Source organism: Rhinolophus sinicus, chromosome 17 (genome assembly GCF_057876585.1).
Source record: "Rhinolophus sinicus isolate RSI-liver-muscle chromosome 17, RSI-T2T, whole genome shotgun sequence".
In the NCBI taxonomy this organism is placed as follows: domain Eukaryota; kingdom Metazoa; phylum Chordata; class Mammalia; order Chiroptera; family Rhinolophidae; genus Rhinolophus; species Rhinolophus sinicus.
Window position 1 is genome coordinate 193,956,245 of NC_142517.1, and position 15,311 is coordinate 193,971,555.

The window sequence follows — 15,311 nt, forward strand, 5'->3', positions numbered from 1 at the left end:
CAGACCAGACACTTTTTTGAAATGAGATTTTTCTTCTGTTGGTTGATAATGTAGAAGTCATTAAGTTCCTTCAATACAGTTAACATTTGCTTTTATTTGATTGTTTTGGGCCACCTTTCAAATACTGAGTATCTTAGAATGGTAGCTTACTTAGTTTTCTAAAAATCAAATCCACATAATCGTATGACATATATTTTTTTATGTTCCTAAATTAACAAAATGACCTTAAATATTTAATGGGCCTAAAAACTAAGCATTATATAGGTTTCAAATCAAATAGTTTGAATAGAAAACATTTCCCATGGTTCCTGAGGGGTGCAAATTATATACCTCTAGTGCAAGTTAACATGTATTTAGCAACTTTTGCTCTATATTCAAGCCAGTTCCAAATAAGCTCAGGAACATCTGTCAAGATACAATTTTGAATTTAAAACAATCCCATGAATATAAGGGCAGATGAACTGCCAGAACTACACACATTCCCAGCCTTCAACACAAAAATAAACACAAAAAGTACACAAAAAAACCTTCTCAAAAATCTCCTCATTCTAATTTTACATGGTAATCATAAAATCTGTTCACCTAAAGAAGCCCATAAAATAATATAAATACAATCGTGGAATGGAAGAGTCACGGGGGAACAGTCACATAGGAATAAAGTGACAATTTAGAGACTAAAAGCAGAATCTCTTGTAAGGCTGCTACACAGAGGTATTTTTCTTTCATGTCACCCCCTCATATAATCAAAGATTCTACCTCTAGACTTCGCTGAAATGTACAGCGGATTTGAAAACTGTTTGCTTTTTACACTCAATCTGCTTTCTCTTCCCTGGTACTTAAAAGTTTGTCATATTTTCATCCTACTTTAAGTAAATTTAATGTCATGCACATAAATAAAATTATGATAATTAGGATCCACAGTAACTGAGTAAGCTTGAACCAATATGAAGTTTCCAGGAAATAAATTAACTTCTGCTTCTCATTTCTTTAAATTACTTTTTTCTGTAGCAGAATATTTTCTGAGCAATAAGCACTCACTTTTAGGCTCTTCACAACTTAGAAAAATAATTGAGATTTTTTTTTTTTTTTTTTAAACCACAGCAAGAAAAAAGAAATTATCTAAGGAAAGTATTTACCAAGGCTTATAAGAAATTATAAATGGATTGGGTATTTTGAAGTAATACCTTAAAGGCTGAAAATAAGGAAGCATGTGTGATACATTAAATTTTCTTTTTGCTAAGCTTATATTCAAAGGAAAGATTCTTCACACATTCGTGAGCATTATAACATAAATTAACTTTCCAAAACAAACACACACACATACACACACACCTTTTTCCTTCTAATAAAGGTTAGCTCTTCCAAAATATTATTAATAAACATCTTTATAAAAATAGCATAGTCCATTACAATCGAGTGCAATAATGAGTCACTCAATAAGGTTAAGCTTTTCCACATAAATGACCTGATCAAGTACCAAAAACTTCTCTTTTTAGCAACTAGAGGTCATTAGAAAAAAAAAAATTTAGTCATCTGGAATGGAGCTCTAAAATATATTAAACACTTCCCTGGCTTCTTAGTCAGAGTTTACTGAATAAATTAATTTCACAGATGCTTCCGACAACCTAGTCACTGTGACAGTAAGTTACTGATATTACAAAGGTGGTGGGTGACAGAGAGAAAAGGAACACTAATTCTAAGAGCTACGCTAGAAACTAAAGTCTTGAAAATACCACAGATGACAGTTTGCTTGAGTCCTTTGCTTCTTTCTCAGGAAGCTAGTATGAAGGACATGGAATCACATGACTTTACACACAATATAACATGACTGCCTTAAAGTATAATGAATTCTGAAGTCAAACCCTGAAGGAGACTTCTCACAAGGGATTTTCTCTCTACCCAGGAGATCAGTCATCACCTTTGTTATGTTAAGCACATCATGCCTTCTTTGTGTCTTCAAAATATTATCTATTATGTCTGCATAACAAATACATCATCTGACATGCCAACTTTAAGCCATTCTTGTATTTCATAACACCTTCACTGCTGTACATGAATTATGAGTAATCATTACCACTTTAAAAATCTAACCAGAAAACTGTGGGAAGGTTTTTCCCAGCACCTATAAATTCTCCAGCAAAGGTGACATAGAGTAACAGATCAAAATTTTGTCTATGTCTAAAGAAATGTCAAATACTAAGGTATTTTTTTCCATCAAATCAAAAGAATAAACAATACAAGTGTTTATCTTAGTTTCTTCTTAGGCATAAGGCATAAAATCTCTAATTTATAATACAGTGTTCTCAGTAGCATTTTAACCACAGGTGACATCCATGTTCAAATAGAAAGAAACGTGGGGAATAAAGAACCTAATGAATCTCGATGGATGTTCTGGTTAAATGAGAATGGTCACAACATCCCAGATGTCATGTGAATGAATATTCTGCTTGCAATTATGTAGTGAAATAAAATAAAAGTATAAATAAGGTACTGAAGAATAATTGTGTGTAGAGTTTGCATTCAAATGGTGCTAAATGTCCAAAAATAGTTGGCTAGAGTATATGCCCAAAATCCTAAGAGAAAAAGAATTTGAGAACTCATAGTCCCACCAGTATCTGCTGATATAGTAAATGTCTACATTCTAGCAGCCTGAATATTTAGGCAGTTTGGATATTTAATAAGGGCCTTCTACTGCCAAGATAAATTAGATAACAGATGCTTTACATTAACCCAAAATTCCCACTTCTAGGAATTTATCTTAAAGATATGCCTGCTTACATATGAAACAAAGATTGCTTACTGCCATACTGTTTACAAAAGCAAAAGAATGAAAAGCAGGCTTCCTTCGGTGAGGAACTAGTTACATAATAAAAATTCATGGGAAGCTATGCTACTATATAAAAGTACAGAAAGTTGTCTGTTAATATGGAAAGCATTTGCTTATATTTGCATAAAGAAATTCACAAAAGATACACAGAAAATTAAAAAGATGGTGAACAGGAAGGGCTTGTCAGCAACAGGGTGGCTGGGGCAGAGAGGAGTGAGGCTTTCCACTATAAACGCTCTAATTTTTATTTGTGAAATGTGAGGTTATTATTCCTGGTTTGAAATTAAATTTTAAATGAGGAATATACTCCAGATAACAACAAACTAATTGAGGAGTCATATAATACATAGAAAGCTAAATGAATGTAAGTGCAAACATAATAATGTCACCATAGAGAAGAAACTAACTCTGGGAATTCTGAAAAGACCTACTCACTACCTCGGTAGGATGTGAGCTAGATTTTGAAGGTTAGGTATAAAGGGCCAGAAGGGAAAAGGGAAGGATGCAGAGGAAAGAATTAAGAGTCCGAGAAAAGAAGACGTGACAGTACTGGCAGCATTAATGAATGTACCTGAATAATTCATAAGGTGAAAGTTCTGTCTTAAGAGGCTACTGTGGCTTTTTTTCATGGCCTGCGCCAGGGTAGGCGAACTATGGCCTGTGGGCCAGACACTGATTTTGCATGTAAAGTTTTACTGGTTTACATATTGTTTATGGCTGCTTTTGCACTAGGACAGCACAGGTGAATAGCTGTTATAGAGAATATTTGGCCTGCAAGGCTCAAAATATTTACTCTAATTTCCCTAAGCATTAGCCAAACCATGACCTAGACTCTAGGTCCTAGAGATCCTTATTAATAAAGACAAAGTATTCTTGTAGTTTAAAGAAAAATTCTCTACCAGTGTTAAGAGGATGCTTACCTGGTTGTCTCAAAAGAATTCCCAGAAAGCAAAGCATAGGAACTAAAGCAGCCTACATTCTCATGTATTAGTCGGAAAACTTAACAAAAATATAATTATTATCATGTTAGCTAACATTAGCTTATGTCTGTAAAACACTAATATCATTATGTTACGATTTATAATAGCTTATGTGCACATATATTATACATATATGTATATATTACATATAACAAATGAGACAAAAAAATACAATCTGATTTTTAAATCACACTTTGCAAAAATCAAACTAAAATGTAACCTGAGCCAACTCAGAAAATTATGGCTATTAAAAGGATATGTAATCCCTAGCAAGTAGTCAGGTTGCTGGTTCCCCGCTCACATCAGATATAAAGTATTCTACATTCATCATTTATTGGAAGATAAAGCAAAGAAAAAAGTAAAACACTAACATTTGGGAGAAACTCATTTTGGTGCTCTTCTTTTTCTCCACACAAAAATGTAGGGAATCCCTGCACCTGGTGTCTATTCCATTACTTCCCAGATGTTTTATGTTGCTCACCGGTATCATGTTTGGGGGCCTCAAAGGGGTTCCTTCCCGACCTCCCAAAGTTCTCTATCCATGCAAAAGACCCAAGGACTTCCCAGTGAATTTACTGAGAGATCATAAAAGCTATCCTAATTTACTACTAAGCTCTTCCATATTGTATTTTTCTAACGTAGAAATTACCCATGAATCTGTAAAGCTATGGTGTGAGTGTGTGGTACCTGTGTCACTTTCAGAGTAATGACTGCAAGCACACCTCACGCTCCACAAACCAGCCAGGTTCCAAAACACAAGCACCGCCACACCCTACGTGTGGAAGCAACAAAGAGCATTAACTTCACTGAACAGGCCAATAAAAGGAATGGCTGGCTGGAGGGCAGAGAAGCTCCTTTGTGGAGAGCCACAGGAGCCACTTCTGACAGGCAGATTTCTGATGGCTACTAGAGAAATGCACAGATCACATCTTTCAACCTTCCCCATTCTGCAGTGCCCCTAGCAGTGTCATACACAGAAGCTCACCACCTCTCACATCGCCCCTAGCTCTTTGCTAGGTCAAGACATGTTGCCAGCAGTAACCTGGCAATGTCTGTATTCATAAGGCATAAGAATAGATAAACTGAACAATGGACAAAATGGTGAAAACTGAACGAAACCATTATGCAACAGACAAAAATGGAAGCACTTGACAAAACGGAAGCTAAAATACTGAAATACTGGTTTCCTCCTGCTAGGTCACATTCCCTGGGCCCAGGGGCCACTGCTCTGAGGTGGGGATGCAGTCCCTATGAATTTTGCTTCTCTGGTTCAATCTTTAAAACTACCACACCTGTGCTAGGTTGATTATCCTTGTAATCTCATTTTTCACAAACCCCTGAAGAAATTGTTTGATACTCATTCTGAAACTGTATTTCAAAGTAAGTGGCATACCTTAATTGAGGCAATGTGCAGCAAAGTCTCTCCTCTGTGATTTCTCTTCACAGCCATCAGGCTCCTGGGCAAGGGCGTCATTGCTGAGGAGCTGGACATCATTCGTCTGTAACTTGGGCTGCTCAGTGCAGGAGGAGGTACACCTGGTGAAGGGCTAACAGATTCATCTAACACATCACTATTTTTCCTCTTTAATGTGTCACCAACTTTAAGTTTGCTTGAAGGTGGTGAAGAACAGTCAGGCAAGGGCATGTTTTCTGAGAGCACTGCTTGCTTAACTAAATTGCCACTAGGGCTGGGGGTGCTGCTTCTACCTCTCTTAGAAATCGGACTGGAACGTCTCCTGCCACGCCCACGTTTTCCGGTACGACCTGAGGGCACGGATTTCTTAGATGTAAGACAACTTTCATGCAGATTCTTCTCAGGAGTTACTACTTCATTCCTGTTCTCAATTTCTGGAGACTCTATTTGCTCAGCCAATGGTAAAGAGCCTTCGGTTAAGCTTCCAAAACATTCCAATTCTGTTACAGAGTCACTTGCTAGTATGTCTACTTCACCATTTAGCTGAGGACCAGCAATACCAGATGGTTGGCTAAAGAAAGATACCAGCTCTTCCTTACATTCCTCTTTGGAGTCAAGTTCACCATCTTTTTTCTCTGCCTCTAAATTCCATTCTTGGTTGACTTCAGCTAAAGTTTCCTTGTTTTCTTTTTTTCCAGATCTTGTAGAAGCCTTTTTAGCCCTCGCAGAAACCTCCACTGGAGGACTTGCAGAAGCATAATCATACACTGAGGCCTGCTGAGCATTTCCATCATTTATCATTTGAGGCTGGGTTTGCACTGAAACTTTACTCACAATGTATCTGACCTTCTTACTTCGAGGACTAAACCACATTTTTATTGAATTCTTCTTATTTTCTGCATCATTAAATATACTTTTTCTAGATGTATCTTCTTTTAAATCTGATAGAAAAAAGGGAAGGAAATCTGTTACAGGGACTTCATCTTTCCCATCTTGAGCTCCCAAAGAATGTTGTTCATAGTTCTGAAATGTATCACCTTTTATTTGTGTACCTCTCTCTGTCCTCCTAGACTATGAACTCTGTGAGCACAGATACTCACTCTTTCAACAAATATTTACAGAATCCTACTTTAGTCCTGACAATGTTCTAGGGACTGGAGATACAGCAGCAAGAAGGAAACTTACATTTCACTGGGGAGAGACAGAATATACAAATAAATAAGTAGAACATACAGTATGCTGGTGACGATAAGAGCTATGGAGAAAAGATTAACTAAACAGGCAGATATGGGATTTAATAAGCAGTAGTCAAAAAATTAAGACTTGTTAATTGAAGCTTAATTTTTTAAAAAAAACTTTGAAAATCCATCAACATAATTCACTATATCAACAAAGGAAAACTATGTGATTTTCTTAACAGATACAGAAGAAAATATCTGACAAAATCCAACATCCATTCATGATTTTAAGACTCAACAAATTAGAGATAGAAGGGAACTTTTTCAACCTGAGGAAAAGCCATCTACAAAAATAAACTCAGCTAGTATCACACTTAATGCTGAAAGACTGGAATTGCTATTTTGTTCCCATTACCTTCTTCCTATTATCAAAACAAGGCAAAGGTGTCTGCTTTCACCATTCCTATTCAGCATCATACTGCAAGTCCTAGACAGTACAAGGTAAGAAAAAGATATAAAAGGAACAGAGATTGTAAAGGAAGATATAAAACTGAATCTATTTATAGTTGACTTGATTGACTGTATAGAATACCCCAAAAAATCTTTTTACAAAAATTAATGAAATTAACAAGATTTTAACAAGGTCATAAAATACAAGGTCGATATAGCACATTCAATTTCAATTGTATATCTGCATACTAACCATGAATAAATGTAAACTGAAAGTTTTTTTAAAATTTGGTACCATTATATAGTACCATAAAGACATAAAAAAATATAAACCTAGCAAAATATGTACAATTTCTATTTGCTAAAAATTACAACACATTTATGAAAGAAATCCTATACAAATGGAAAGACATACCATGTTCATGAATTGGAAAATTCAATACTGTTAAGATGTCAATTCTCTGCAATAGACCTACAGACCACAACAAAATCCCAATGAAATTTCCAGCAGGTTTTTTTGTAAAAATAGACAAGCTATTCTGAAATTTACATAGAAAAGCAAAGGAACTATAATGTGGAAAACAAAAGACCTAGAATAGCAACAAAATATTGAAGAACAAAGTTGTAGAACTCACACTACCTAATTTCAACTTACTTCAGACAAAATGAATCTAGGGGATTAAAAATAATAGTCATGATTCCTAGGGTAATATCTAAAATAATCTCAAGCTTTCTAAACCAAAAACATAAGAGAATGAATGAACTATGTAACTACATAGTCAAGCATACTCTGGAGCAAAATAAGCCAGATACGAAAGAGTACATAAAAACAGCTAAAACCAATCTAATGTGTTAAGTCAGAATAGTAATTATCCCTATGGGGACAGGAGGCAGTGACTGGAAACGGACAACAAGAAAGGCTTCTAGAGTACTGTCTATTCTTCTGGGTGAGTTCAATTTGTAAAAATTCATTAAGTTATAGAGTTATGAGGCATATATTATACTTTAGAAAGAAGTTTCTAAAAACATGCATATTTGGAATTGGGAATTAAAACACAAAAGATGCGGTAGAGTTAAAAAAAAAAAAAAAAAAAGAATCACTGTCCCTAAGTTGACAGGCATACCATTTTGTGGGTGAGTAATCTTTTGTATAAACCACCTTGCTTCTTTAGCTATGGTCACCAAGAAAAGCCTCTCTGAGGAGCTTGCTTTTGAGTTGAGACCTAAATGACAAAAGGAAAGCAGCCATGTCTAGGAAAGCATTTCCCAAGTAAAAGAAGAGCAAAGTGCCAAGTCCTAGGTTGGAAACGAGTGTAGCATATTCAATGGACAGAAAGCCAGTGTGGCTGGAGCTTGGACAAGCAGAAAATGAAGGGAAATGAAGTCAGACCCATAAGCAGAACCATTCTATAAAGCGCTCAGTCTCAGGTTTTTTTCCTGCTTATACTCCTCCTTTCACCAGCCTCTGAAGTAGAAGGGCTAGGACTCTCTGCCTGCAGTCACTCCCCTGGTAATCGCATGATATGCACTGTTATCTACATGTACACTGACAACTCCAAATATTTATGTGCAGCCCAGACCTCTACCCCAAGCTCCAGACTCCAATATTCAACTACATACTTAACAATCTACTTGCATGTCTACTCCTAATAAGTTTTCACATTGAACATGACCAAAACTGAGTTCCTGACCCACATTCTCCAATATCTGCTCCTCCGACAAGTTTTCCCAGTTCAGTAAATGGAACATCCATCAGTCCAGGTGGAAGTTTAAACGATACAAACAACACCTCTGAAAAGCACAGGGATCTCGTACCTTTCAGTTGAGGGAAAAGGGTAGAGGGAGACTTTCATGTTTTACCCCACACACATTTATACTGCTTCAGCAGTTGCAAAAATGTTCTCTTGTATTCATGTAAATTAAACAAGTAGAAAACACAAGTTGTGTAAGGTTATATACATAGTTGCTGATAGAGCTGGCATTTGAACTCATCTGTTGTCCCTAAGTAAACATTAAAACTTTTTATTAAGTACAGACTATACGTGATATTGTGATTTATAAGAAATACATATTTGGTCTTCGTCCACGGTTCCTGGCACATAGCTCCTAAAACCTTTGTAATTTCCTATATGAGAACCATAAGGGCATCTCATGTTATAATATTTATGTTCCCAGTTCCTGAAATAGCTCCAGACTAATAAAGGTGAAATGGGTGGCCTTTTGTTCTTCATCACGAGCCTCTTTCAACCATCCCTGAGTTTATGTTAATGAAGTAACTTTTGGAGAGCCCCAAAGAATGTTGGTTGCCAGAGGCAGCAACTGTGATTAGAGGGTTGGAACTTTCAGTCCCCTCCCCTGACCTCCAAGAGGGGAGTACTGCTAGAGAGTGAATCAGTCACCAATGGCCAATGATTTAACAATCGTGCCTAGGTAATGAAGCCTCTGCAGAAACCCAAAAGGACAGAGCTCAGAGACTTTACCAGCTGGTGAACACATGCAGGTGCTGGAAGAGCAGAACGCCCAGGGAGGGCATGGAAGCTCCACACCCCTTCCCACATACCTTGCCCTATGCTTCGCTTCCATCTTGCTATTCCTAAATTATGTCCTTTTATAATGAATCAGGAATTGAGTAAGTAAAATGTTTTCCTGCGTTCTGTGAGCTGCTCAAACAATAGCCAGCCTTTTAGAAGCACAACCTGGACTTGAGATTGGCATCTGAAGGGGGGTATGGTGGGGGGGTGCTCTTAACCTGTGAGAGCTGATGCTATCTCCAGGCAGACAATGTAACAATTCAGCTAAATTGTAGGGCACCCAGCTGGTGTCACTGAATGGTCTGTTGTATGGAAAACGCACACACCTTGTGTCAGAAGTGAAGTAATGCTATAGGAGTGTGAGAGGAAAAGAGACACACAAGTCAAGTGAGTTTTTCTTTACACTATGTATATTATAATCTCGATAGGTCGTGTATTCTTAAACCTACCAATCTTGCCCATTAACAGATGCTCAAGAAATAGTGAATAAATTGTGCAGTTATCCACTTTATGATTCTAGCAATGACCCCCGTTCAAATTGTTGTATTTTTGCCTTTCAGCCCATTCATTTTTCTTTTAAAAGTATTCCTTCGAATTCTCTCCTCCCACTCTATACAGACAGGTAAAACCAACCCAGCCCAGCCCAGCACAGTGGTAAGTGCATAAATGGTGCTCAGGAAATACTGATAAATAATTACTTGATATCCTCCCTTAAATCTTGACAAGTATTTATACAAGGAAGGCCACAATTCATTTTAAGGGCTAGAAGAAAACTTGAGGATCACTCATCTAATTCTCTCAGTTTAAAAATGAGGAATTAAAAGTTATAAAGAAAAGAGAAGGAGGGAATCTCCTAACTCACAATCCAGTGCTCTTCTCTCTACACAAACTGGATTATCAAGAGGCCATTTCAGGTACAAAAAAAAGGGAAAGACAGGAACACCGAAAAAACCACCACTACACTTTGCAGGTTTAACAATGCTAACAAATAATTTCATGCTGCCTAATATTCACTCTCCAAATTAACACAGATTTAATGAACTCCTCTGACCAACTGGAAAGCTTAGAATATGTTTTCTTTGTCCTATTTTTAAAATAAGAAAGGAAAAGAAAACGACCTGAATTATGTTTTTCTCCTGAGAGGTCACTCCTCACTCAAGCTAAAGAGAATTCTGTATAAAACTTTTCTCACATACAGACTCTAAAGAATAATTTTAATGAACCAAGTTCTAAAACTAAGTTACCTTAAGAAGAATACCAGTCTTACTGCTAAGAACTGGTAACATCCACTGTGTAGGGAACAAACATGTCTGATACTACTAAAGCATTATATAAAATGATCGTGTGCTTATTCTTGAGAAGTTTCAATACTTAAAAGAGATACAAGATAATTTTAATTTCATTTTTCTTATTGTTTCTGGGATTAATTTCTTTTCAACATCCTCATGTCTTCACATATTAGAAAGACCAAAAAAATTATGAAATATTATTTTTAATTCCTTTGGTATTTTTCTTCACACAGAACACTTTATCTTATCAGTTCAAAATTATTAATACACCAGAGAATTAGTAAACTAAAATCTCAAAACTTCTCTAAAATTCAAAACTGATTCATCTGTCTATTCCCTTTACCTCATGTGTCTTGAGTATAAAAATATTACCTTTATAAATAGATCTGCCCAAGACAGCATTTTAAACAGGCAAGAAAAAATGAAAAATAGTGGATTTTGAGAAACAAATAATTAGTATTTATCTCAGCAGAAATTTCAGAGACATGATCCTAAACAAAGGAATTCAGTCAAAACTCTACTCCACTCCAAAGAAGCTATCCGTTCCACCTGGTGGAAACGGGAGCACTGCCCTTGACAGCAAACTGATAAATCCAGCTAAAAGCAGCAGTGTGTATCTGAATAAGGGCAGACCCTCTGACACGCTTCTTATGTCCTAGATGAATACCACCTGGTCCACAGAGTGTTATTAGGACAGGAACTTGGAAATCAAAAAGAACCAGAATGAGGTATCCATTCACACCAAGACTTTACGTATAAAATTCAACAAGGTCTTTCCTCTGCAGTGGTAAGTAGATTTCAAATCCAAGTCACTTCTGATATAATCTCAAGTCTAGAGGAAAGGTCAAAATGAAATGTTACCAGGATTACTTTTTAAGAAAGACTCCGGGTTACACAGGCTCAAGATTAATCCTTTGGTAGTCTGTGAAAAACTTGTATTTGATTTTTTAAAACTTATTTTCAACACTTGATGACATTTTCAACTAAAATCAAATCAAATCCTGAAGTCCTCAATGCTTATAAAACTTACAAAATGTGGAATTAGGCATTTAAAGGAAAATTAAATTGACTAAAACAATCTAAATATCAAAAAAAGCAAATTTCACACTCAGATGTACCTATTTCTTAACTTATACAATAGTAAATGGAGAGAGCACATATTTATGTAATCTATTTGTACATAATAATCTTACTAATCGTCCAGTAAAATTAAACTCACTAAAAAATATTGTAGTTGTGTACCTTGTCCTAAATAAGCAAGAACCACACAACAAACGTGATTGGAAGCTCTGGATTTTACACAGCATATCGGAGTTAAGGCTATAAAAAGCAAAACCACCACCACTGCTGGAACATAAATCACACTATTAACGTAGAACTACAACAGTTTTTATGGATGGAATGCTCCTACACATGATAAATTATCATATTCATTTCATGAAGAAAAATACTGGTCCTTCCTCTACATAGTAAACTTCTTAACGATGACTTTTAAAAGAATTCTCTTCTCTGAATTTAAATATTTCTGAATACACCACAAACTACCCAGGAACAGAGATGTATATGAAGCCAAGGAGCTGCTTAGCCAAGTTTTTTCTTAAAATTTAATAATAAAGTATAGAAAAAGAAGGCAATTAGAAAATGTGATTTAGCTATCGTTAATCTACATCAAAGGATTATAATGATGTACATTGTGTGCCTTTCAAATCATCCTCTATTATAGGTTTCACAACAGAAGTCGAGAAATCTCTTTGACAAACTAGTCCCTTATTAAAAATCAAAGGAAAGTGCTTTGCTACCATCTGTGTAACATTAACGCCTTCACTAAAGGATGATTATTTTGTAAGTTAAGAACTATTCAGTTCTATCTGAAAAAAAAAACCAACAGCAACACAGCTATTCAAATGCTCATCTTCATCTATTATTAAAAAATCATGGCATATATGAAACACTATGTAATTCGCCACAGAAACACCACCATCTCTCCCGAAACCAGAAAACAGGAAACTGTGATCTTATGAAAGCATAATCAAAGTACTTTTTTAATGTCACCAAACACCAACTTATGTTTCACAGAACTGGACCGGCACCTGCAAGGTATGATTTAATATGATGGGGGACAAGAGAAAATAAAACTTTTAAATTTAACTCCATTAGTAAAAAGCAGATTATATTATAAAGTTAAAATTATCCATGAATGGTTGTCAGAAAAATTTATAACAGACAATCTCTTCTCTTTAAAGTACACTGAACCAAGAAAAATCTGTTCAAGTATTTAGAAACTCAATTTAGAAAGTATTACTATAAATCAGACTTCTTTATCTCCAGTATATACTATGTTATGTCCATGACTTGACAAGTTCTTCCTAATTACCTATCTTAAATACAGTAATTATATATTTTATAGTAAATGCAAGTAACAGGTTCATTTGAAAGATAAATTGTGAACTACAGGCTTTAAAAAATAAAAAAAATGTGGGAGATGTCCAACCATGGACTTAATTCATCATCTTCAACACCTGACCACTTAACCATACGATTCTGGACATAGACTTCAGGAATCATTTAATCTTATACCCTTATTTCATAATGAGATCATTTTCCAATTTCCTCATTATAAAGAGGATTAACCATTATTTGTCCATTATTAATTCCCTCTACCTACTCACCTCACTCACCTTACACTTTAGTTTTAGAAGTATTTGTTAGATAAACTAACATAAGAGTACTGCATAGAACACATTAAATAGATAAACTACAAAGAAACACAGGGAAATACTCTAAAAAAATTCAAGTGCCCTTCAAGGCTAGTTTGTTCTAGGGGACATCAGGAGGAAAAGGTGATGACAATGAAACTTACAAGTAAAAAAAGTTCCAGACAATGGAAATTACAGATCTGGATAGAAATTTATATTTCAGAATTTATGTTATATTTCAGATAGACTTTACATTTATCATCTTCTATAAAAACGGCAAAGGAGGACATTACTATTATAAAATGAATGTTGAAACCAAAACCTAAGAATTTCTTTTAAAATTGTTTTGTTTTAATTAAGTTTAATCTCTGGGATATGAATTAAGTCTTAGCACTGCCAATTTTTCTCCAACTCAATTCAACAAACCTACACGTCTAACAAAAGCAATGTGCTAAATGATAAAAACAAAAAGCAAGAAACTTACAATATGACTGCCCAGCTTAATCTAGATCCTCAATTTCCTTCTCTGCAGAATAAAGGGATTAAAGAGACATTGAGCTCCTAAAATTCTGACTGTATGTTATCCAAATTGTGAAAATTCAATTCATCTTAAAACAAGTGATGTTAAAGCCAGACTACTAAAGTATGATAAGGACTGAACTAATTATTATTCATTATAATAAGGAAAACAAACACAAAATGGCCTTCGGAAAATTAATCACCATAATTCCTCAAACTCCAGCTCTACTCTTACCTGGATAAAAAAAGACAGCATTCTAAAAGGCCTCAGGTCCCACACAAAAACTTGTTCTGAATGCAATAATTTCTCTAAATATCTTTTTTAATGATGAAACATTAAGGCATTTCAATAGTCATGATCCACAAAATATGAAAACCATACTGATGATTCAAACATCACTAACCACAGGAAAATTTCTTAAGATGTCATCTACCTTATTCTTCTTTGCATCCTATGGAACCTACCTGGTATCCTGGTCCACCACAATCGACAGTGCATCAAGGTTCACTCTATACCCCTTTTATCACCATTAAAAATTTCACATTACTTGTTATGGGTTAAACTGCATCCCTCCTAAAATTCGTATATTGAAGTCCGACACCCAGTACCTCAGGATGTGACCTTACTTGGAAACAGCGCCATTACAGTGTAATTAGTAAAAATGAGTAGGACGGGACTCTAATGTAATATGACTGGTATCTTTATAAAAAGGGGAACTCGGACACAAATACGCCTACAGGGAGAACATGTGAACATGAAGACCACCGTCTACAAGTCAAGGAGAGAGTCCTGGAATACAACCTTCCCTTACAGACCCTGAAGGATCCAACCTTACCAACACCTTGATTTAGGACACATAGCCTCCAGAACTATGGGACAATAAATATCTGGTATTTTAGCCACACAGTTTGTGGCATGTACTGTTACAGGAGTCCTAGCAAGCTAATATAAATATATTCCTTTACAACAACTGGAGAAGAATCAAATCAAAACATCATGACAGACACAAATCTCAGAGAAGCACCCCAAATCTCAGTGCATGACCAACATTCCCAATAGACCACACATCTTTAAGATTCTGACGAAAGCCACTTTCACACAGACATGAACATTTTTCATATTGTACACTTAATTCAAGAGGCTCCTAAAGCCTCCTCTCCATTCCCATCACTGCCAAAGATGCATGGACTCTTAGAACTCCTGCTTTAGCCAGCACTGTCTGAATAACAATGAAAACAATAGATGAACTAATCATAAAACTGTTCCCCATTGTGCTCTAAAGTGATTTACCACACAATATTTACTTTTTCAAAAAGTTACGTACTTTTTAATATGTGTATGCGAATAACTTCATCTGAAAGTAAATAAAATTTTATCACTACAGCACATTTTATCATAAAAGAACGGAGTCTAATATTGTAATCAA

The 15,311-nt window shown here is 35.5% G+C and overlaps 1 protein-coding gene across 4 annotated transcripts in view; it reads right to left on the bottom strand.

Annotated features, from left to right (window-relative positions):
- Positions 1-15,311, bottom strand: part of BARD1 (BRCA1 associated RING domain 1) — a 69,215-nt gene that overhangs the window by 34,462 nt on the left and 19,442 nt on the right. For all 4 annotated transcript variants that reach the window (XM_019727081.3, XM_074312819.2, XM_088793835.1 and 1 more), the window contains one exon: positions 5,201-6,162. In XM_019727081.3, coding sequence (XP_019582640.3) covers positions 5,201-6,162 — 962 coding nt within the window. The remainder of the gene's footprint in view (positions 1-5,200; positions 6,163-15,311) is intronic.